Source organism: Micrasema longulum, unplaced genomic scaffold (genome assembly GCF_059751315.1).
Source record: "Micrasema longulum isolate JH-2025_06_02 unplaced genomic scaffold, ASM5975131v1 h1tg001033l, whole genome shotgun sequence".
NCBI classification, from domain to species: Eukaryota; Metazoa; Arthropoda; class Insecta; order Trichoptera; family Brachycentridae; genus Micrasema; species Micrasema longulum.
The window spans coordinates 376,293-400,153 of NW_028278221.1; the positions used below are offsets into that span (position 1 = coordinate 376,293).

The window sequence follows — 23,861 nt, forward strand, 5'->3', positions numbered from 1 at the left end:
ATACTTTTCTATGCATCTTGGTATAGGTAAGTTTAATTCCAGTTGTCGTCTCCTATGCCTCGACAAAGGAACTGTTGTGTTATAAAACTGGATGAAATATTATTTGAGAGAATGATTTTATATATACGCATTGTGTATACTTCTAGCTCTGGGGATCGACCGCCAACTCACCTTTCCCAGAGCCGGCCATCGGGCAGCCCAGCGCGCATGAGACACTCACGCACACACGCTGACTTTCTAGACACTTCCTCCCACAACTCTGCATCATCAGACCGCGCACAGCAGAAGAAGAAGAATGAGAGACGAGACCAGTACCGACAGGTTTAATCACACTTTGTTATTCGTTATATATGTGTGTGTGTTATTGTGGTGTATATTTCCTCTATTTTTGATTTGTCTCATTGTTTTTTATTATTATTTTTATTTATTTCCTAAGTTAGCCTATATTACAATTGTATATTATACTTCTGGAGAAACTATCATAAATAAAGCTGCTATTTGCATGCATATTTCAATGTTAAAAGTAGTCTCCTCTCTTTCGATCTTCCATGCTAGGAGACCTTTTTTTAGCATATTAGTGATTTAGGTATCAATTGAAAACAAAATTTATTTTAATATTTTAAATTATCCATGCATTTGACTTTATGTGAACTTTCCAGGTTCGAGCACATGTTCGTAAAGAAGATGGCCGAATGCATGCTTACGGGTGGAGTCTACCAAGCCGTCCAAATAAAGCTCCTACGCCACCAACATCCTCGTCTTCTGGAGTCCCAGTTCCTGTTCCAGTATTTTGCAGGTAAATTTTAAACATTATTTTTATGCCGATAAACAATTAGCTGCACAAGATTCAAACACAGAAATATTCCATCTTTCTATTATTAAATGTAATGTGAATTTTTTAAATAACACTTTTTTTCACTAATTATGGTGATGTAAGTAATTGTTTTCTTCATCATTATGTCGATTCAACATTGAACAAAAATATAAACATGAATTTTTGAGTTGAAAAAATAATTTCAACACATTTATAAGGTTGACGTCATTATCATTTTCTATTAGAAAAGGTGAATGAAGTTATGATAGAGCGAGATTCAAACCTCGCATCTCTTGATTTGTATGTCCACAACACTTGCCATGAGGTCATAACCCAGCATCCTTAGTAAGCCGTCGTCTCCGCATATAATCCAACATTCGATAGTGTTACAGAGATTTAAGAATAGTTAAACATAATAATATACCTTGATGCATCAAATAAAACATGACGCGTTTTTTGTATAACTTGATTTAAAAAAAACTAATTTAATCAACTGTATTCAAGCATGTCCAAATGTTCTTCAAAGATGCTTCGAAACAAATTTTTAATTATGCTGGAACGATGCAATGAAGTCCCATATGTATATTTTATGTTGTTCTCTTGAAGCGAACCACATCCAACATATCATATGTATTCATCATTTTTCCAATTCTGGTATGAGGGTAAGATGAAGTTATTCAGTAGAATCTCACTCATAGTCATAAGTGTTTCAGCTCTACTTCACAAAAAAACTACAGATGAAAGAATGGATGTCAAAACATAGGCAAAATGGTGAATGTTACCAGTGTGTAATGTGATCACTTAAACCAGCTAATGCCTAGAGAGGAGCTTCATCTCTGTTAAAACATATCTGTCAATAATGAATTTGTTTCCTCTCAGACCCCTGACTGAAACTAATCCCGGAGTCAAGTTTTGGTGCGGTGCTGGTGTCAACATGTCAGGAGGCCACCTCCCAGATGGTGAAGGGGGTCCTTCCTCCCTGGCTGATGAGATTAGGGGAGCAACTACTCACCAAGCTCATGGGGATCCCGACAACCTGACATTTTGGGCACAGCCACAGCAAACAAACATGTCCTCATTTGTGTGGATTTGCTCTAGCACGCACTCCAATAGTACTGTTACAGTAAGTTCAACTTTAATTAATGTACCGTTGTTGCGCCAGCAATATCTGTTAAGTGAACTTTCTTTTTAAAAGTAAATATTTTTAATTTTTCTTTAAGATTACACAATTTCGTAGTGATGAAATATCCTTAAATGTTTTTTCAAAATCAGATTACGTAATTTTCCTTTTGGTTATCAATAAAAAATATCCATGATCAAAAGTAGCCATGGAAGTAGTCGACTACATTCAATTACTTGATTCAGTTGAATGAAAGCCCGAATGCAGTAATGTAGTCGAATGAATTCACTCGAATGCAAATAGACCAATAGGCGTGCGTTAAATTCATTCGACTACAAATAGACCAATAGGCGAGCATTACGCCGACTACTTTCATTCGACTACTTTCATCGCCAACTAATTCGTTATGACGCAATGGGCGCTGGGATCTGGCAGACGTGATAGTTGAAAATAAAGTGACGTATTTTTATAGGTCTGCTGCTAACCTATTTGTGTACTTAATAATAATAAAATTTATATCAAATCCGTCCGATCTGAAATATCAACACAATAACAGCTGATTGTAGTTTTACACGCGTGACCTAAACAATAAATATGAAACAAAAATATTTTAATTTTCATCCTTTGTTTGGCAGATAAATATTAGGTTATGTCAAGTAATGATAACCACAGACCATAATTATAAGTAAGGATCATGGTTTACATTATTATTGCCATAGTTAAAAAAAAACAAACTGACGTACCTACCTATGTAGGTTTATAATTTGTTGCTCTACGGGTGGTATTTTTAAATTTTCAAACCATGTCTCCATTTTCCCATTTGTTTGTTTGAAAAACAGTATTAATTTGTTTTTTTTTTAAATATATTTTTTGTAATACTTTTTTTATTAGGGTTACTTACAATAAATACACGACTTTTTTCGTATTCACGTCCTGGCTTTCTAGAAATAAAATCCGTATTAGAACGTGACTTCTGTTTTTCATATAATATTATTAGTTTAAGTAAAACAAAAATTCAAAACATTTGAAAATATTCTAGAATGTAACTAACTTGAAGTTTTCATACAATGTAGGTATCGTTTTTTGCTTGTGTCCATATTGTTATTTCTTTCTATTTGTGTTGTTTTTAATTTTAATTTGTAAATCTATGTCACTTGTTTTTGGCCAATGTTATCACATTTTGCTCGAAGGCTCTTCTTATAAAGGAAAAAAAAGTACTTAGCATTTCCAAAGCATGGATATTTCTCCCAAAAAACGGAGTTTGTCTTTGAATAAATTTCTGTGTCTATTGTCTATATTATACCGGAAATTAATGATTCATTCGATTATTTCATTCATTCGATGACTAATCATTCGATTAGTAAATTTAGTCGATTATTTTCATCTCTAATTAAAAGGTACATTGTTTTATTAATCTCCTGAACAATCTTTAAAATGTTACTTAACAGAAATTGCCGTCACTATACATTTCTGGATTTAAAAAAAAAAATTTTTTTCATAGTCTTTATTCAATCAAATATACACATGTTTACAATATTAATACATTATAAAGAAAATAAAGTATTAAAATATATTTTGTCCCGACAAACTATTAATTAATAGTTTGTCATCGGGTGCTCAGACATTAGTTTTAATTAATAATCAAATAAAAAGAGTACAGACAAAATACTGTATACGTATAAAATAATGAACATATATAATTTTGTTTATGATGCTCTGAAAAATATTATTAAGAAGAAAAAAACTCAACAAAACCAGATAAAAATAGTTTAAAGAAAAATTTGTTTTAAAAGTAAGAAAGTAGAGTAAAATAATACTATAATAATAATAAAGTAAAATAGAGTTTTAAAGTATTTTTATCATACCAAAAATTTTGTTAAAAAAAAAATTACCTTCTCTGGGGGGTACTTACGAGTATCTATACTTATTTGTTTACAAGAATTTTGAGATAACTAAACCCATAACTCGTATGGCTATGATGTCACATAAGTCTACATAGAATGTTGTTATATCTCTGTTTTGTAAATAATGAAGTCATATTTTTTTATACCCAATTTAAGTTTTATGATTATTTTTTTAAGTTATGGAAAATAGATTATTTAACAAAAAATACTTGTTTTTTTTTTTTTTTTAAAGATACCCTTGTTTTAGAATATTTCATCTTTTGCATAATGTAACAAGACATTACAGCACCATTTGCAAAGGGAGTTTTTAGCACAGTCTGAGTTGATTATGATTCATGAAAATTTGAATGTTTTTTAGATCTTATGTAGATAAAATATATTCTAGCTCTATATAAATACATACACTTTCTAAAAAAATTCCATCAGATCTACTGTTTTAGTGAAGTATAATCTGCTTAAAACTAAATTTTATGATAGTGGAATTAAAGCAAGATGGAAGGAATATTTTGAGGAGGTGTACGAAACGCACACAGAAAATATAACCAGCGTACCACCTTCTCAAGTAAACATGTTGACGGCATCATAAAAAAGTCATCGCGTGCGCTTGGCTTTGTTATGCGTAGCTCTACGTCGTTCACTATGGCAAAGACACTTAAAATCCTTTACAGTACATTAGTGCGAAGCAACTTAGAATATGCATCACAAATATGGAATCCTATGTACAATGTGCAGATATCACGCATTGAGAATATTTTTTAAAAATTCGTAAAGTTCATGTGTTTCCGGTTGAAACTTGAGTTTAAATCCGACCAGTATATTCATGTATGTAAAAAACATCACCTATTGCCTCTGCAAAAACGTCGGGAAATAGCGGATATAATTTATTTACTTAAAATTGCCTCTGGTTCAATTGACTGTCCTGAACTACTATGCAAACTTTCTATCAATGTTCCTTCCAAAGTTTTAAGAAATAACCATCTTCTCCAACATACCTCTTGTTTCATCTAATTATAGGCAAAATTCATATTTATGGCGAACTTTTAATAATTTTAATGTAATAAATAAATCATTTAACATAGATTTATTTGCAAATAATCTTAATGACGTACGGCGTTTGCTTTCGAAATAATTCATAGTATTTTTTCTTTTCTATTGAATTTACATTTAATTACTATTCATTTTATGTTCGAGAATCTTTTTTAACTCACTGTGATGCTACATGTGAAAACCTGTAATTGGCTTATTTGTTATTTGTTTTGTAATATATATAAAAGATAATTATAGCTGTTGGTTATCCAAATAAACAAAATAAATAAATAAACATAAATGCAGATGACGATGAGAATGAGATAAGTATGGAAGAAATTAAAAATGCTCCTAAGTATATGAAGAATGGGAAAGCGCAAGGTTATGATAACATTGCCACAGAGTTTATAAAGGCGGGTGGAGAAATAATTTTTGTATAGCTACATAAGCTCTTTAACCTATGTTTAGAGGAGGAATACACTCCTCCTGATTGGAGGAGAGCTGTTGTTATGCCTCTATACAAGGGAAAAGGCTCTAGGGTGGACTGCGGAAACTATAGAGCTATCAGCCTTTTGAGCGCTGTTGGAAAGATTTATGGCAGAATACTGATTGAGAGACTAAGAAAAGTGACTAAAGATAGAGTTTGGGATATACAAAGTGGATTTATGAATGAAAGAGGATGTATGGATCAAATATTTGCTCTGCAAAATATGACAGAAAAGTTTCTGGCTAAACACCAGAAACTTTTCTGCGCATTTGTCGATCTGCAAAAGGCATTTGATTGAGTTGACAGAGATAAATTGTGGAAGGTTTAATCGGGTATGGAGTGAATGGTAACCTGACAAGGGCTATTGCGTCACTGTATAAGGACAGCACAGCATGTGTGAAGGTGAATGGATCATTCACATCGTGGTTTAGTATTCTGAAAGGAGTCAAACAAGGATGTGTAATGTCACCATGGTTGTTTAACATATACACCGATAACTGTATAAAAGAACTGAAAGATTTAAGAATGGGAGCAAAAATGAGTGGTATAACTGTTAACTGTCTTCTGTATGCGGATGATGCCGTGCTTCTTGCTAGCAGCAAAGAAGACCTGCAATTCTTGGTAACAAAAGTCTACGATGTATGCAAGAAAAGCGATTTGCTTATGAATGTTGATAAATCGAAAGTGATGGTTTTTGAAAGGGATGAAAATATAACTAAATGTGAGATCAGCGTGAACGGAGATATTCTGAATCAGGTAGAAGAATTTGTGTACCTGGGAAGTATGTTTACTAGGGACGGAAAGGCCGAGAAAGATATTGAAAGGAGGACTAGTGCCGGGAACAGGATGAACGGTGCACTGAAATCTACTTTGGCAAACAAATGTTTATCGCAGGAGGCTAAACTAGCAGTTCACAACGGAGTTCTAGTGCCAACTCTAATGTATGGGAGCGAAGTATGGAATTGGAAAAATAATGATGAAAGTAGGTTGAATGCTGTCGAAATGCGATCCCCCAGGCGAATGTGTGGTAAAACGACGTATGATAGGTGCACAAATGTCAAGATCCGTGAAGTGTATAAGGCTGAGACATGCATTATCGACAGAATCAAGAAAGTGCTGCATGGTTTGGACATCTAGGGCGAATAGACAGCGAAAGAACTGCTAAAAGGATCTACGATTCAAATGTTGATGGATGCAGAAAACGAGGAAGACCGAGAAAGATATGGCACGATCAAGTCCATCAAATACTTGAAGATGGACATGTCGAAAGTAGGAATAATCGGCGTGCGTGCATGAGAAGATGTATGAATGTAGAGGAAGCGAGGTCTGTATGCCAAGATAGAGTGTTGTGGCGTTCTATCCTCTCTGCCTACCCCTACGGAGAAACGGCGTGATAGTTTGTTTGTTTGTTTATATGTATTTTAAAACTTTCTGAAATGCAAATTCACAATATTGGCGTTTGCCTGAGGATTTATTGATTTTTAGCCTTTATACCCAGCTTCTACTAGGATAAATTCAATCTAATTCATAAAAACGCAACTAAGCTTTTTACACATCTTGTTTTCATGTACATTTAGATTTATTATAAACATTTCAAAATAATTCATTAGATGTAGGTAGTGTGTGTAAAAATCAAGTCCAGTAATCAATGACACACACACATTTATTATCTGTTTAATAAATGCATGTTGAAAGCCAACCTTGCTTCTTATGTTCACAACCCTGCATCAACAACCAAAATCCTACAGATATATTTAGACCTGACAAAAATGTTGTATTTACAGTGTAATACGTGGGTGTCACCAAATCTGTCAGGTAGCCTGTATTATTAGAAAATGGCTATTTTTCGTGTAATTAGTCTGTGAGCATGCAATGCTGAAAAGTACATAATGACAGACATGGACTCAATATATATAATGCTTCTGACAATTTGTGGGCTATCAATTAAATTATTTACAATTTCATAAAGAAACCTCATATCCAATATGATATGCCGAGATGTCAGATCAGGAATTGCGCAAACTTGAACATTCTCCGATATCATAAATATACACATTGAAAAAAAGGCTCGAGTGTGAACCTTGCAATCCCTACAGTATGGAAGCAAAGTTTGAATAAATAGTATAGATATAAATATTTAAACGAAATGAAGTAACAGTTATGCTTTATTACTCGGCATACAAGATGATATTTTCTATTTTGTAGGTTATCGATGCAAATAATCCAGCCGACATCTTGTCAACATTTAGTGTGTGTGACAACCACCTTCTGTGCATCGCCTCAGTGGCTGGTGTTACTTCCGAGGACTTTGAAGATGATAATGACAACACAATAATTGAGCCAACAGCAACGGAACTCCAGAATACCGCTTTGGCTGCCATTGCCCCCTTTAATAACAATCCTGGCCAAGTAGAAATGCCGGCGGGATTGGTTACTCTGGTAATTATAATTCTTGTTTGCTACTTGTATCTTCAATCTTATTTTGTCGTAACTACAAACATCATCATCATCATTTTCCTATCCACACCTGGCGGTGGATAGAGCAATGAATTAGTACTCCAATTGCAGCACACCTAAATAATTTTCATTTGATGGAAGATCTATATTTCAAACCTCGAGCATGGTAGGCTAACACGCCTACCATTAATCTGTGAGTCGGGTCACTACCACAGGACCACAACCCTGTTCCAATGATCAAACTGTGTAACAATTTAGCATTCTGGCTATGTTTGAACATCCATTTTTTTGTTATTTTTTTAGATTATTGTTATAAACATACATATGATTTGCTTATAATGTATTCCTTACCGGGAAATGCTGAGAAATAGATTTTTCAAGTTTTTTTTGACTAAACAGTTTTTTAAAAATATATTATAATTCATTGTATTGAGGGTACTCACGGATCAATAGTTCGTGGTTCAAATCCCATTTTCTAACAGTGATTTATTTACAACTTGTTGAAAATGGCCCTCTAAATGAAATATTTGAGTAAATCATAAGAGCGCAAATATTTATTTAAAAAAATATATATATTTAAGCTTTTTTCCTTGCTTAAGTGAAGTAAAGAAGATTGAAAGTATGTAGTAATGAGTATGAATTTATTTATAAACTGTGAGGAATATATTTTATTTTCGTTGCAGATAACAGTTGGAGAAGACACAATTGCGACACCAACTGACTCGGAGGAAAATAAATTAAGCGATAATGAATTAGATAAAGCTGAAGTTGCAGCAGATGTTGATGACGATCCGCCACTTACCGATCCTCCAGAAACTACCGCAGAGAAAGAAAACAAACCATTTGTCCCGAAGCCTTCGACTGCATTACCAACCATGTGGCTCGGCGCACAGAGTGGGATGCTTTATCTGCATTCCGCTGTCAAAGAGTGGAATGTTTGTCTCGGAAGGTAAAGTACTCGTTAAATAACACAGAATCTATAAATGTTAGGATACTCGCATCTTTAAACTAGATGCTTGACAAAATGCTAAACAAAACCTAATTTTACTTGAACCCATGAAAGCGATTTCTGATCAATATGGTTATCAACACTGATATATAATAAATATACAATTTCTTCATTTACCAGCTACACATCTATATATATAAAAGGCAATGTTCTTATGTGTCTATAGACTGCATAACTACTGGACCGATTTTCGTACGGTTTTTTAGCAAAATGTAGATCTTTTTCGTTTCGGTAGTCAGATGGCAGAAGGGACCATCTGTAATTTTCAAAAATGTTCAGGAGTGCTGAAATACGTCTCAATTTCAAGACATTAATCCTAAACTAAAATATTTTAGTGTTGCTTTTTAATAATAAATTACCATTCTAAATGACACTGATTTTCAAAAAAAAATCTTCGTGTATTTACTGAAATATTAATTAAAACTTTTGAAAACTAAAACATAGACAAAAATACAGATGGTCCCTTCTGCCATTTGACTACCGATTTATAGCTCTTAAAATCTTCAATTTATTAAGTAGAAAAAGAGTTAGAAGTGTAAATGTTTTTTTTATCTTTCACCAGGGCTGCATTCGCCCAGAATGCATATAAAACAATGAGGAATTCCACTGTTTTCTAATTATTTTTTTTCTATTAGCTTACTATTTAACTAAGCAAAAATATATATATATTTTTTTTGTGCGTTATTTACAAAGATACGATTTTTTAAAGTTACATTTATCAAATACCGCGCCAAATGACTGTAATCAGTGTGTCACTTTTCAGTAGTGACGTCATGAAACGGTTGGCGTTCTTACTTTCACTGACCTGACAAGAATCTATGGAATATTGCTTTGATTACTTCATTTAGTTGATCATAATTTGCTTATTTCTATGTTATGGTTGTTTTTACGAACGTTTCGATTTAGGAAAACCTAGAAAGTTGACATAACCTCTGGTTGAAATGTCAAATTGTACAAATTATACTCTTTTTTTTCTATGGTCAAAACGTTCCTTACAAGGTGCGGGGGCTTTAAAGCGGAAACCGGAAATACTACATGTAGATATAAGGAGTGACGTCATTATTTACGATTTTAAAATGAATACTATTTTTAACATTTTTTATTTATTTTTACGTGCGTTTTTGAGATATTTCATCCTACTTCAAAATTTTTAAATATTCACGTGTACACGAAAACATTTTTTAAATTTGATTCCGGGTTGGGCTGGAATTCCTCATTGGAAGGATGGAATTTTATTGTTCATAAAAAAAGTTGTTTTTGAATGTTTACAAACAACATTAGTTTTTTATGGATCCCAATCAGATTACTTCCTTAAATTCCGTAAATTATTTCTAGATTTGAAATTCAATCATAAACAAGTACCTAGGTACTTACTTACCAATGAAAAGTTGCATCTTTTTTACGTTTATCCAAATGGTTTTTACTGAAGATTTTTTAGTAAAGTTTTTCAAGTATACATAATAATGTTTCATCTTAAGAGGAAACACGGTCCGACTTTTCTTCATACAAACATATTTCCGTATTTTCTCTTTGGATTATGGCACTAGAGCAGTGATTTTTTACACACTATAGATATTTACCATTGGCATGTCCCTATTGTATTTATAAAAAATGTTTATTATGGGAACTAGAACCATCCAAAGCCGTAAAAAAGCCCAGTTTTATCTGCTGTCTTCGGGCGCTCGGTATACAAATATAACTATTTTTGAAAAACACGAAATGTATCGATACAATTTTTTTTATTCTAAAAAAAATAACAAAATCGGTTCAGTTTAGAGGTGCGGAAAACAGGACAACAAAACGTCAATTTTGTATATTCTAACAAAAGGTCTGACATACAGTTGTCTTTTTCGCACAGTATCGGGGAGGCTTCTGCAAGACAGTGACAGGAAAACAATGTTCAAATGGCGGCTATTTATTAAAATTCTCTGTCCTCACAATTTATGTAAACCGAAACACAAAAATACTAAATACAATAATTGATATCAAATGTTTGATTGTGTTCATTTAAAGTATATACGAGTATGTACTCAAATCTACCAATAGCAAAGCATTGCCGGGTTCCGCTTGTCTAAGATAAAGCAGAAAATGGTTTCATTGCATTTTTTTGCGATATTAATGTAATTTTTTTTTCTCCTGAATGAGTTCAATCGAATGTAATATTAAAAACTAATAAAATGGTGCTCCTTGTTTTGTAAATTGTAGGAAATAAATATGGCTGGCAAAAAACAGTCAAAGTGCGACAATTTCTCCAACATGCATGTTTTCGGAACTTCTAGAAAGTTTTTTTCTGTGATTGTATATAAAAATATATATTACATTCATTGAAAACCCATTTGATTACATACGTGAACTTAGTGTTCCACAAATAAGGTTTTTATTCTTCTTTTTGATCTCCTGTAAAATACAACTGATTATCCACAAACTGGATTGTATTTAAGAATGAAATGATATGTATTTTTTGTTTTTCACAATTGCAGTGCAATTAAAGCATTTTTTTAACACACAAAATGGCGTATTTCTGCATAGCATCATGTTTGATAATGATAGAAGTCCGTTAGAGAAGGAAGGCACGGAAGACCCACCCACCATGCCATTTTCTTAGTACTTGTAACGTGTCTGTTAACTATAAATCATTTGTTGTAATATGTACAAACACTGATCTCAGCATGTAATTTCATTGCAAATAATACATCTTCACTTCGTTTATATTTTGGTTGCGATGAAGACAAGTGGCCATGTGAAATGTGTCACCTGGCTGGGTTATTTACTATGCACTGTGTAACATTCACAATGCTACCTGTTCCGGACGCGTAATATAAAATATGTATATGTAATCAAATAACTAGATAGAATCCCCGGTATATGTACGACTGAGTGCTAGGCTCTCAATAAAGCTAAAGTATTCACTTTCGAGCCTGGCCTCAGTATTACCGGGGCAAAATATAGCCACAGAATATCATAAATAAAATTGTAATCATGTTGTGCGCGTCGCGGCTGCCGACGAAATAGCCCGTATTTACGCCACCTGCGGCCGGCGGCATGTGGCTAGTGGCGGGGGTGAGCTACCCCCACCACTCCCAGGCAGCCGAAGCGGGTGGGACGGCTGACTCACGGGGCCCGACGCGCATCGCTTTATAAGGCGTGTAACCTGTCAATAATTAAATCAGTTGAGTTCCGAACTCTGAACAGTTCAGACGTATTTTATTCAGCCGTCCGCCCTGTTCGCCCTCCTGCACTTGCTCCGCTCTGCCAGCTGACTGCCTTCGCCTCTCTACACCACTTGGACCAGGTGGAAAGTCCTTTTCAGGGCTATTGAGGTTGACTTGCGGTCGGCGCAGCTGTGCCCCTACCTTCCGACTTTGTCTTTGACTCTGTCTGGGAGCGCGGCTTCTCGTTTACGCCGGGAAGCCTGACTGCGGCAGACGCGGGTGACGAACCAGCGCACACACACACGTGGTAACGCGTACGTTACACTACCTTTAACTCTTAAAGCCCGCTGGGTCAAACAAATATGTACGTGGCGGTGTTGGGTCAAATTATACCCGGTTTTAAATGTCTTCTTATAGGCTTTTTTGAAGATTTTATTATATTTGTTTTCATCACAATATGCTCTATATCATGAAAAGACGTGTGGTATAGTTTTGTGCACAATTTTTCATAAAATTAAGTTAACTAATGCTCTAAATACGAATACTTCCTTATCCTTCCTGATTTTAATAGATTTGTATCAACAGTAAAGATACCAGTCTTGATGATGCCAACGTTATTCCAAATTTGTACATTTTAATTCAATAATAAATTTGTACTAATCTGAAAAACACACAAGTTTGAGAATAATCATATTATTATTGTGATCTTACTAAAAATCAAAACCGAAATCTTCATGCGTGAGGCAGTCGTCTTAACAAACACCTTAATACCTCAACTGATAAACATCTTTGATCTCAATTATGATATATCTTTTTAGAGTTCAATTGAAGGATGCGGTCTTGGCAATAGTGGAGTGTTCGTCACGAGTAGTAGTTGCTCTGGCGGATGGAACAGTAGGAGTGTTTGCCCGGGCATCCAATGGGACCTGGGATCTGTCCCGGTACCACTTAATCACCCTCGGCGGTCCGCAGCATTCAGGTATGTCCAGTCATGATAGCCAGACAGGTAATCTACATTTTTTAAAATAAATTTCAATTCAGTTCCAAATTTAACAGTTTTTTAACACTCAAAAAATAATACTTTTTAAGAATAAGAATAAGAATCAGACAAACGTATATATGCAAGATAACAAAATCAACACAATCTTGCTTGTGTTAAATACTTATATGTACATTGTAATTGGCAGGTATGTAATTTACATGTATATTTTAAATAAATAAATGAGTTCTGATCACACCCTGGCAAAATAATTTATGGATTGCAAAATTTGATAATTCATTTGGAAATATTTTTTGGGAATTTTATTTTGAGAAATTGTTTTTTTTTTAAGGAATAAGATTTATTGCTGAAAAAATATTAAAAAATTCATGGCAAAAAATTATGCACGCTTTTAAATATTTCAATATTTATACGTATTATCTTAAATTCAGTTGTGAATTTAATTTGTGCAGTTGAAAGAACTGTTTTACTACATATACAAAAAATGGTTTAATCAATTGCTTTTACGCCGGGGTGTGATATACTTTTACTGTCAGTTTTTTTTATAAGAAGTTTATCATTTATTTTTTTTATATTTTGTAATGGTGGTTTTAAATTCTAGTATCGAATGATGAAACCTGGAATTTTGTTATAAATGCATTCATTCTTCCTTGACCAGATAATCCTACAATATATGCCACGATATTCCCTACATAATCATATAATTTAAATATACTAGCGTAATGGAAATATGTCTACATCGTATTGCGATTTATTTTATCGTTTTGAATGAATTTTGCGTTTGCATTTATTAGGCGATTTATGTGCACTGTGAAATGTCTTAATATTATATAGATGATGTGAAATATCTTGATTCTAATTTTTAATTTCCTGACTTAATTGTGTATGCGACCTCTTCCTTATCTTCTTTTGTCATCCTAAGCGTTTCCCCCGTTTCAATCCTTCCTTAGTCAGGCATTAAAATTGTCATACATAAAATATAAAAGTAGAAATATATATCGTTAAGCCATTGCCAAAATTGCAAATCTGCATTTCACTCAATTTTTATATATACTGCGAAGGTTTTAAACACACTACCTAAAACAGCATATAATACATAAAATTGTGTGACTACACTAGATAATTAACTACCTACAAAATATATTTTAAAGCTCAATCTCAATAATATTTCAAAATATATGATATAAAAAAATTGTTCAAAAATATAAAGCAAGATTAAAAAATATATTTACAATTATACCTTGTGATTAAAAATAAACAGGAATTTGCCAAAAAAATGCAAAATTTTAATTTTCATTAAATTTCATTATTATCCTCTTCAAAATACTCGCCATTTTGCGGCGATACATTGATGCCAACACTTAATCCAATTGTCCATGCACTTTTTATAGGCCTGCAAAGGTATGGCCTTTAGCTCTCACTGCGAATTCTCTTTTATGACATCAATCGTCTCAAAGCGCGTTCCTCTTAATAACAATTTTAGTCTTGGGAAAATAAAAAATTCAGACGGGGCCTGGTCTGGAGAATGCGGTGCTTGGCAAATTATTATTGACATTAGTTGAATTTTTGGCCAAAAACTCCGAAACAATCAACTCTGTATGAGATGGCGTATTATCGCGGTGTGAAATCCACGAATTGTCCTTCCATTTGTTGAATTGAATTGTGAATCCACAAATTCAATGCTTTTGGAACGAGGGGTGCAGCGACGCGATTCATGCCCAAAACATCTGTCAAAATATGATCTGCCGATCCATATGAGGTGCTCAATAACACAACAAGCTCTCGGATTGGTACACATACATTTTTCAACACGATTGGCTTTGCCGATTCAATGTTTTCTTCGGTGACTGATGTTGTTGGACGTCCAGTATGTTTATCATCATATAAACATTCACAAACGTCTTTGAACCTTTTATACAATTTGTATGCCCGTGTTTTTGACGTACAGGATTCTCTAATGGCTTTATTCAACATTCAATGATTCGGCACATTAAATTTCATTAACAACACAAAATTTGAGTCACACTTGTTCCAATTTTTTATCCACTGTAAAAATCGCCACACAGCAATTTTTCCACTCACTCAAACAGATGCTGACAGAATATTGAACATCCGATCGCCGTCAAACTTTGACAGATTGTCAAAAACAGTGCTTCCAACGTGACTGCAAAAAAACTACCGATTGGTGCAGCGTGGGCATTTAAAATTAGAGATTCCCGTTTATTTTTGATCATATGGTATAAATCCTGCTGAATTGTAAGCATGCAATTCGTCAGCTGATTCTTATATTCATTTTTATTAATTTTATTTATTCATGGATTAACAACTTTGGGATGTTGACTTAACGATGTATTTACCCATGGTAATATCCCGTTTAAGCTTTGACCACTCATCGTGTTACAATGCTATTCGCGATTATTTTTGTTGTGTGTTTGCAACTATTTATTTTGTCTACAGTGAGGTGTCTGGCGAGCGTAGGAGACACTGTGTGGTGCGGTCACCGCAGTCGTATCTACGTTGTTTCTCCGCGGACTCACAAGATCTTGCACAGTTTCGAAGCTCATCCCAGAAAAGAGAGTCAAGTGAGACAGTTGGCTCCACTTGGTGATGGCGTTTGGGTTTCAATAAGGTAATAATCAAATTTATCCACCTTGTATTAATCCCAGGGCCCCGAATACAATGGGGAGTTAACAGAGTTATCTTTGACTACTTATAAAGTAAAATCTAAATTTATGTCAATCGTAATTGAACATGTTTGTAAAAAAAAATTATGCATATTCTCTTTTTCATACTGAAAACTTAATTTTTCTTTATATATGAAATTAAAGACAACAGGCCACTCGCATTATAGTTGAAACATTAAATTGATTATTTTACATTCATGTAAGTAAAATTATGTACTGCTCTCCTAAGCCAAAAAGTCGTAACTGAAAAAAAATAGCTTTGCGTTTTTTTGTAATAGATATTCGATAGCCTCACATATTTACTAGATCAACAAGTCATTTCTGCTCCACTAATATGGGATATTCTCTTCTGAAAAAATAATAAAGTAATCAGACTGGCAAAGCATAAAACAGTAATCTAATGTAAAATTTGCAATTCTGCAGATGCGACTTTTTGCCTCAGCACGGCAGTTTTACGAAGCAGTCATCTGTGCACCATTAGGTATGAATAAGGGTAGTTGTATGAAAAAAAAAAGAAGAATAAAACGACGCATCTTTCAATGGAAGAGATTAAATCGTAAAACAATAAAAAATCAGTATGATTTTCTATTATTATGTCACATAACAAATAAAATAACCTCCGAACTTCCTCATTGATGCATTTGAGCTGAGCATTGAAGGAAAAACGGCCAAAAGAAAAATACAAGATAAAGTCATTTTGCAGCATGACAATGCTTGGCTACGTGTTGCAATGTCAGTCAAAACATACCAAGGAACGCTCAAATGGGAAGTCCTACCTCACCCGTCGTATTCACCGGACCTTGCGATTACTACTTGTTCCAATCCATGACTCATGGCCTTGCTCAGCAGCACTTCCATTCTTATGAAGATGCCAAAAAATGGTTCGATTCTTGGATAATCTTAAAATATAAGTTGTTTTTTCGAGATGGTATTCGTATATTGCCAGAAGGGAGAAATTAGTCGCTAGCGATGGACAATACTTTCAATAACATGTTCTTTACTAATTTTTAAATAAAACGTTTCATTTTTCTCATCGATAGCCATAGCTTCCTAAAAACGTGTATCAAAATGTTGATAAAGCGGGATTTGAAGAATTTTAGAAAACTTCATATGTACAGATGAAGATGGCGTTCGTAACCGCCTCCCTATTAGTAAAGGTCAGCATATGTGCATAATTTTAAAAATTAATAAAAGGTATTTATATATTTATTTAATAAACACCCAGAGGGCTCTTACAATATACAGTTAAAAGTACATAAAGTATTACAGAAAATAACAAAATAAAATCATAATTATTACACCAAATATGTTATTTATTCTAAAAAAGAAAGAAAGAAGAAAGGAAATAAAGTGAAGATGAATAAAGAAACACATTAAAAACGAGGAGAATTGAGGGGGTGACCATTCCATGGATAGGATAGCTGATCAGCTCATCATAATTACTAGCCGTTCTGTGGATGCTCACTAGGGGAGGGGAGAATGGTGGGTAAAGTTTGTCCTATTGTACTCAGACTGGAACATGTGTTGGAGTCTGGTGGTCCTTGTGGGTACACGAAAATTTATCAGGGAGAATAATTATGAGCAATCTATTAGGGTGCATATCCGAAAATAAATGGCAGACACTGTTTTTTCAGAATATGTATATATGTTTGTTTTTGGTATAATTAACCTTTTAAATCAGCGAGTCATTTCTGCCTGACCGTCTATTATTTAGCTCTAAAAGTATTTATCTTGCACTATTTCTAATATTCAACCTTACTACGATTATTCCATTCTATAAAACAAGACTACATACTTGGTTTTCTTATCAGACTGGATTCAACCATTCGACTGTACAAAGCTGACACGTGTGAGCACCTTCAAGATGTGGATATCGAACCGTATGTCGGCAAGATGCTGGGGACGGGCAAGTTAGGCTTCTCTTTAGTGAGAATCACAGCACTTCTCATCAGTGCGGGCCGACTGTGGATCGGTACTGGAAATGGAGTCATCATTTCTGTTCCACTATCCAAAGCAGGAGAAGTTCCTCCAACTACACCAAATAAAAGTAAGTTATATCATAGTGTTGATACCGAAATCACAAATCAAACGGGATCACCACTATTTACATTTAAAAGAATATTTAATGCAGAAAAGATTTTAATGAAATCGGTGAGCGCGCATTTGTGCTCTCCAAGTAAATCCAAACTTATAGTGAAATGATGTTTCGGAATAATCAAAACCAACCTGTTCTCTAAACCATGTGAATAAATTCGTAGCATTTGATGACAAAATAAATGGTTTTACTTAAATTTTAAGTCAAATAAAAATCAGTATTCATAAAATCACATTTAATGTATCATAATATGTATAGGGTGTGGTCCCGCGGCTAGTGTTGCGGACTCGCGTATCAGAGGTCCGAGGTTCAAACTCCATTCTACCCCAACTTGATTTCCATTTTCTAAGAGTGAATTTGAATTTGAATTAAAGTTACAACTCATTGAAAATGGCCACCAAAATTTAAATATTTATTTTAAAAAAAAAACATGTATATCTTTTGCTAGTATCAAACATATAACTTTTATTAGATAATAATAGCAAGATATCTGTTTTTTTTTTTTATATTCAGTTAACATCTGTTTTTAATAATAAAGTTTTTAAAATAATAGCTAACATATCGGCTTGTTTTGTATAAAGTTGTAAATAATCTTTTTGATGTTCCTGATTTGGTCAAATGTATATATTTAAATGTGCTTGATAGGCTCTAACGAGGCTTCGTATTTATTTTAGATACATTAATATATCTAAATCAAATTCGCACATTAATTCTCTGTTCCCGAGAATTCACTCTCTCGGGAACAAACACACCGATGACCAAAAAAACAAATGCATTTGCTATACTTTTATCAAACTTCAAGAATCAACTATTCTTAAAAAAAAAAAAAAAAAATTGAGTTTCTAAGATTTTCATTTGTTTTTATACATTTATTTTTCATTTTAAATTGCATTTGTAAATTGTTTATAACCTATGTAAAAGCCCTTTGGGCGATAATAAATAAATAAATAATATTTCCTGCGAGTGCGGCCTTGGCGGAGGAACTCAGTGATCATGTGTTATTTGAATACAATTTGGCACGCATAAAATTCTTCTCATGATCTTTCAGCATTATCTCCAGATGTTATTAGGTATATTTCAAAGTTTATTATTCTGAATGACATAAAATTTTAATCTGGGGAATAGATATATTATACCAATATGACACAAATCAGCCTTATAAGGATGGATTCCCTAAAACAAAACAACAAAATAAAATATTAAAAACATACATTATAAAACCAAGTTTTTAATTTTATTTTAAATATGCATGTATGAGTATGTACAATCATTACATACATAATTTCTAATAGAGAAAAATGTTTGTGTTTAGGGAGGGAGTTTTTTTTTTTGTTTTTATGTATTGCCCAAGTTTAAAATGAAATTACTGATTAAGGTGAGGTGAGCCTTGTATGATTTAATATCCACTAAACTAGGGCCCGGTTGTTTGATCGTTAGTAATAGTAAAAAATTGACAAAATGGGTTGTTTCATCTATAGTAACTAATGGTGGATAGTAAAAGTCTTTAACCATTAGTTGAAAATTTAACCCGCCAATGTTGGCGAGTAAAACGTTTTACTATAGTAGAATAATCAAGATGGCGTCGTTTTTTGACGTTTACCGGTTGTCGTTATTTGCTTACGTCTCTCAGAATTGATTTTATTTACGAATACGGAATGAATTACGCTTATTATGATCAATATAAATCGGAGGGTTCTTTCAATGATAAAATTTTGTACTTATTGTCAAGAAAACGAAAACATATTGAAAACAATTTGGCAGTATTATTCCACCAAACCTCGGACGGACAATTTTGTGTCAGTCAAATCTTGTCTTCTTTTTAAAAATAATTCGGTTAAAGTTTTAAAAAACTTTTAGAATATTTTTATAAATTATAAATAATAGCATGAACAAAGAACATATAAATATTATATTATATTCCTACATTATAATATTCCAGAGCTAAAATTTGCTATCTTGTTGGATTGACAGTATTTTAGTTGTCATTTATTTTTTCTTATCATTCTTGCTTTCAAATAAGATATTATAATATTGTTATTGTAACTCGGGTTTTATTTTATTAAATTGTATTAAAAAAAATAATAATTATAAGATTCTGTTTACTGATGTTATTGTGTTGCGTTTACTCAATACCATGCCATGTTGTCACGTGGTTTAATTTGTTCCGTGTATTGACGTTTTCAAAGTCACATTCCACAGTGTGACCATTTGTAAAAAATGAAAAAAGTACAATATTTAATTTTTGAGCTTTGGAATCGATACATTTTACTACAGTAAAAATGCGGGTGAAACAACGCACTGATAGTAGAACGATAGTAAAACCAAAATCGTTGGTAAATTAAACTATAGTAAAACTCTACTTTTACTAAAGACCAAACAACCGGGCCTTAGTGTCTATATTATTTTTTTATGAAAAAAAAATTGAGTTTGTACCAAGATTAGACATTATATTATACCTGCTATAAAAAATTTAATATTTGAATACAAATATCAAAATTTTTAGACAACACCAACAACAACAAATCATCACACTGTTTCCCCTAAGGGGTAGGCAGAGAGGATAGAACACCACATCACTCTTTGCATGCATACTTCCCTTCCTTTATATTCATATTTCTTCTCATTTTTAGTCCATATTTTAAAAATAACTTGTGCTGTAAAAATGGAGGTCAAGTTGTGCTAGCGTGGGATTTGAACCTCGGGCCTTTGCTCCTTGAGTCCATAACACTACTATAAGACCACAACCAAGTTTAAATATTGGATTTGTAATATACTTGGTATGTATCTAAATGGTTAATTGCAATTTTCAGGTGGTAAATCTGTGGGACTGGTGCCATACTGTTCCATGGCATTAGCTCAGCTGAGCTTCCATGGCCATCGTGACGCTGTAAAGTTCTTCGTGACGGTTCCCGGATCCGGTGGCACTCCTAACACCCCCGCCCCTATGCTCGTCATGTCAGGAGGAGAAGGCTACATAGACTTCAGAATAGGTATTACTCTGCCCATACTTGTCCTCCCTTCGCTACAGTTCTGTATTAGACAGCTATATCATTTTAATGCCGAAACCATTTACATATAAGATTTTATTTTAATTATACCCAACCCGCTATTAAAATGGTTTATTTCTAGTAAAAATAAAATACTTAGGGACGTGGGTGCACATATTCACAACTCTTTTCCCTTTGTTTTGATGCTTTTTATTTACTTTTATTATTTTTAAATGCCGAAAATTGAGTTTATATTTTTGTTGTATCTATGGAGATTGGTGTCTTTTTTGTTTGTTTTCATTAGAAGACCATGCGGATGACGCGCGAGATGTTGCTTCCCACCTCATAGTTTGGCAGATACTCCCCGAAACCTGACTTTACTCGGGCTCTGTTTTATTAGTTACCCATTTACTCCGAGACAAACATATCACCGGTATGTTTCACAGCTGGTTTATTTACCTCAACATTCCTCCTTCGGAACTGTCTCACCAGTTGGACGAGACAATGTTCCTCTATGTCCTGAGCTAACCCGTTTGCTTTGTCATATAACACTTGCGTTCCACTTGTGAAGTCATCCCGGGAATATTTTAACATCCTGTTGGTGCTGTATGCATTGCATTCCTTCCGGTGTGGTTCCAACTCCGGCCGAGACCCTCACTTGTATCCTGCTAGCCTTTGTCACCCACATGTATATTAACACAAGTTCTATGTATTTACTCACACTGGTTGCGTGTCATTGGGTGCATTTTTCTTTGGGTTTTACTCTTAGCAGAACCACTTAATGCAAAAATTATATGTTTGTTACAAAGTTATCCTTTAAGCAGAAATGTTTTCTTATGAATTCTAAATTTCAACTGTAAAAATTATTACAAACATACCTAATTCTAATTCGCCGGTTTATAGTGTTTGATCTTAATCCTGTATAAAAACTAGATATAACTCAATATCCTTGAATTATTTAGTAAAAGACTGAAAATCAGTCTAACATTATCTTATTTTTTTATTTACACTTATTTTTTCGCGTGAAGTTGCTTTAATTGCTTATTTATTTCAAAATAGTATTTTAGATATTCAAATAATATTGATATTCTTGTTCATATCACATCATATCGTCATTTTATTATTACTGTAACATTACATAAATATGTATTTATTTTTAATGAGGAAGTTCAGTGTTATTTAAAAAAAATATATTTGTCAATAGACTATCACAGTAAGCTTAATTTTTTTAAATATTTCATTGTATTGAATTATCAGCGCTATGACTTTTTTTTAAGTTTTGTAATTTTTAAATTACTCCACCCGTGACGTCACAGGTTCTCCAACGAGAGTTCTCCTGAAAGAGTGAGTTGGTTTTCCGGAAACCGAAAATCTATCACAACACTCTACCATTGGTTGATGCGGAAGACCTTATGATGCAGTTTAAAGTAGTTAATTTGTTTATACAATTAAATGTTCTTATTTTAGTTTTTGTGAAATTTTGCCGTACAATTAAATGCTCTAATTTAGTTTTTGTGAAATTTTGCCATACAATTAAATGCTCTAATTTTTACTGCGTGTGAGAAAACATTTTTTATATCCAATTTCCCATAGCACTGAACTTCCTTATTGTATGTATTTTTTTTAATTTGCCTGCACTGCATACTAAAAACCACAACTAACCAATTTATGGTAAATAAAATATGGGCATGTATTACATTATTTGGGTGTGGTTCTTGTTTACAACAAATCATTATTTATTTGTCTTCTGGTTTTGATTTAACTAAGCTATTTTCAGTAGAAATAATAACTGACGTAAAATTACGTACGTGAAAGATATTACTATCGGCGTTGATAGAATTTTTTATTATTTCACTATTACATAAAACTTGTGCTTTTTAAGCATACATAATAAAATTGTTAGTTAAGTTAAAGTATTCACACAATCCGTTAATAATATCAATATCTGTATAAAGATATACAGTAAAACCTCGTTTTTATTCCTCAATTTTATGTTTTCCATACATTCTCATACAAATGCAAAACACTTAACTTTTTTCGTCACCCTTGAAATTCATTTAATGTGTCAAAAAATTCCAAATTATGTCGTCCAAACTGAAAAATAAAATCATGTAAAAAACAAATAAAGGGTTAACTATTGTCTCAAACTAAATTCAAAGTTGGTGGAGTGTAATTGGCCTGTTTCTACTATTTTATTTATTTTATTGGGTAAACAAACAGTATGTACACAAATTTTGACAATTTCTTTTTGTTTAAGGCTGTAGTCTGGTAAAACGCACGCAAAACTAGGAAATCTTACAATTTTGCCATTTTAAAACGATTTATTTTTTTCAATCGCGCAATTATAAAAAATAAAACAAATTAAATTAGATAAAAACTATATTTTTTAAAGGCATTTTTATTAAAAAATATAATTAAAAGTTTTATTTAACTAAAATATAATTACTTTCAGACCGGCAGATTACGCCATTTCAAATTTAGACTAAACTTAGGTATCTGGGATCTCAATAAAGACTATGTATCAAACTAAAATTTTCTGTAATAATTTGAAGATAATAAATTGAACATGAAAGTGGCCGAAGCAAAAAAAATTTTTTTGTTTTTTTGTTTTTGAAAAGAAATACAAGCATTTTAAATCACATAAAAGAAAAAAAGAGAATACAATTCTATAAAAAAAAGTTTAAACTAAAATATTTCAATAAAAATATTTTTTTAATATATTACCGAAGACATAATTTTACATAGAAATAAAGGAAAATTTTTACAAAAGTGTATGTGATTTAAAATGCTTGTATTTCTTTTCTAAAATTAAAATTTTGCTTCGGACACTTTAATGTTCAATTTATTATCTTAAAATTATTAAAACAAATTTTAGTTCAATACTTAGTCTTTATTGAGATCCCAGATACCTAAGTTTAGTCTAAATTTGAAATGGCGTAATCTGCGCTCTAAAAGTACTTATATTTTAGTTACATAAAAATTTTAAGTATATTTTTGAACCTTTAAAAAATTATTGTTTTAATCTAATTTATGTTTTTTATTTTTTTTATTATTGTGCGATTAAAAAAAAACATTTGTTTCAAAATGGCAAATCATATGATTTCCTCATTTTGACTACAGCCTTAA

The 23,861-nt window shown here is 32.7% G+C and overlaps 1 protein-coding gene across 4 annotated transcripts in view; it reads left to right on the forward strand.

Annotated features, from left to right (window-relative positions):
• Positions 1-23,861, forward strand: part of syd (JNK-interacting protein syd) — a 46,761-nt gene that overhangs the window by 15,059 nt on the left and 7,841 nt on the right. For 3 of the 4 annotated variants that reach the window (XM_088232887.1, XM_088232886.1, XM_088232888.1), the window contains 9 exons: positions 147-321; positions 660-796; positions 1,694-1,937; positions 7,557-7,790; positions 8,492-8,757; positions 12,788-12,948; positions 15,427-15,598; positions 17,465-17,700; positions 20,559-20,738. In XM_088232887.1, coding sequence (XP_088089013.1) covers positions 147-321; positions 660-796; positions 1,694-1,937; positions 7,557-7,790; positions 8,492-8,757; positions 12,788-12,948; positions 15,427-15,598; positions 17,465-17,700; positions 20,559-20,738 — 1,805 coding nt within the window. Of the gene's footprint in view, positions 1-146; positions 322-659; positions 797-1,693; positions 1,938-7,556; positions 7,791-8,491; positions 8,758-12,787; positions 12,949-15,426; positions 15,599-17,464; positions 17,701-20,558; positions 20,739-21,039; positions 21,169-23,861 lie in introns of all 4 variants that reach the window. The other variant, XR_015823478.1, reaches the window with a different exon arrangement.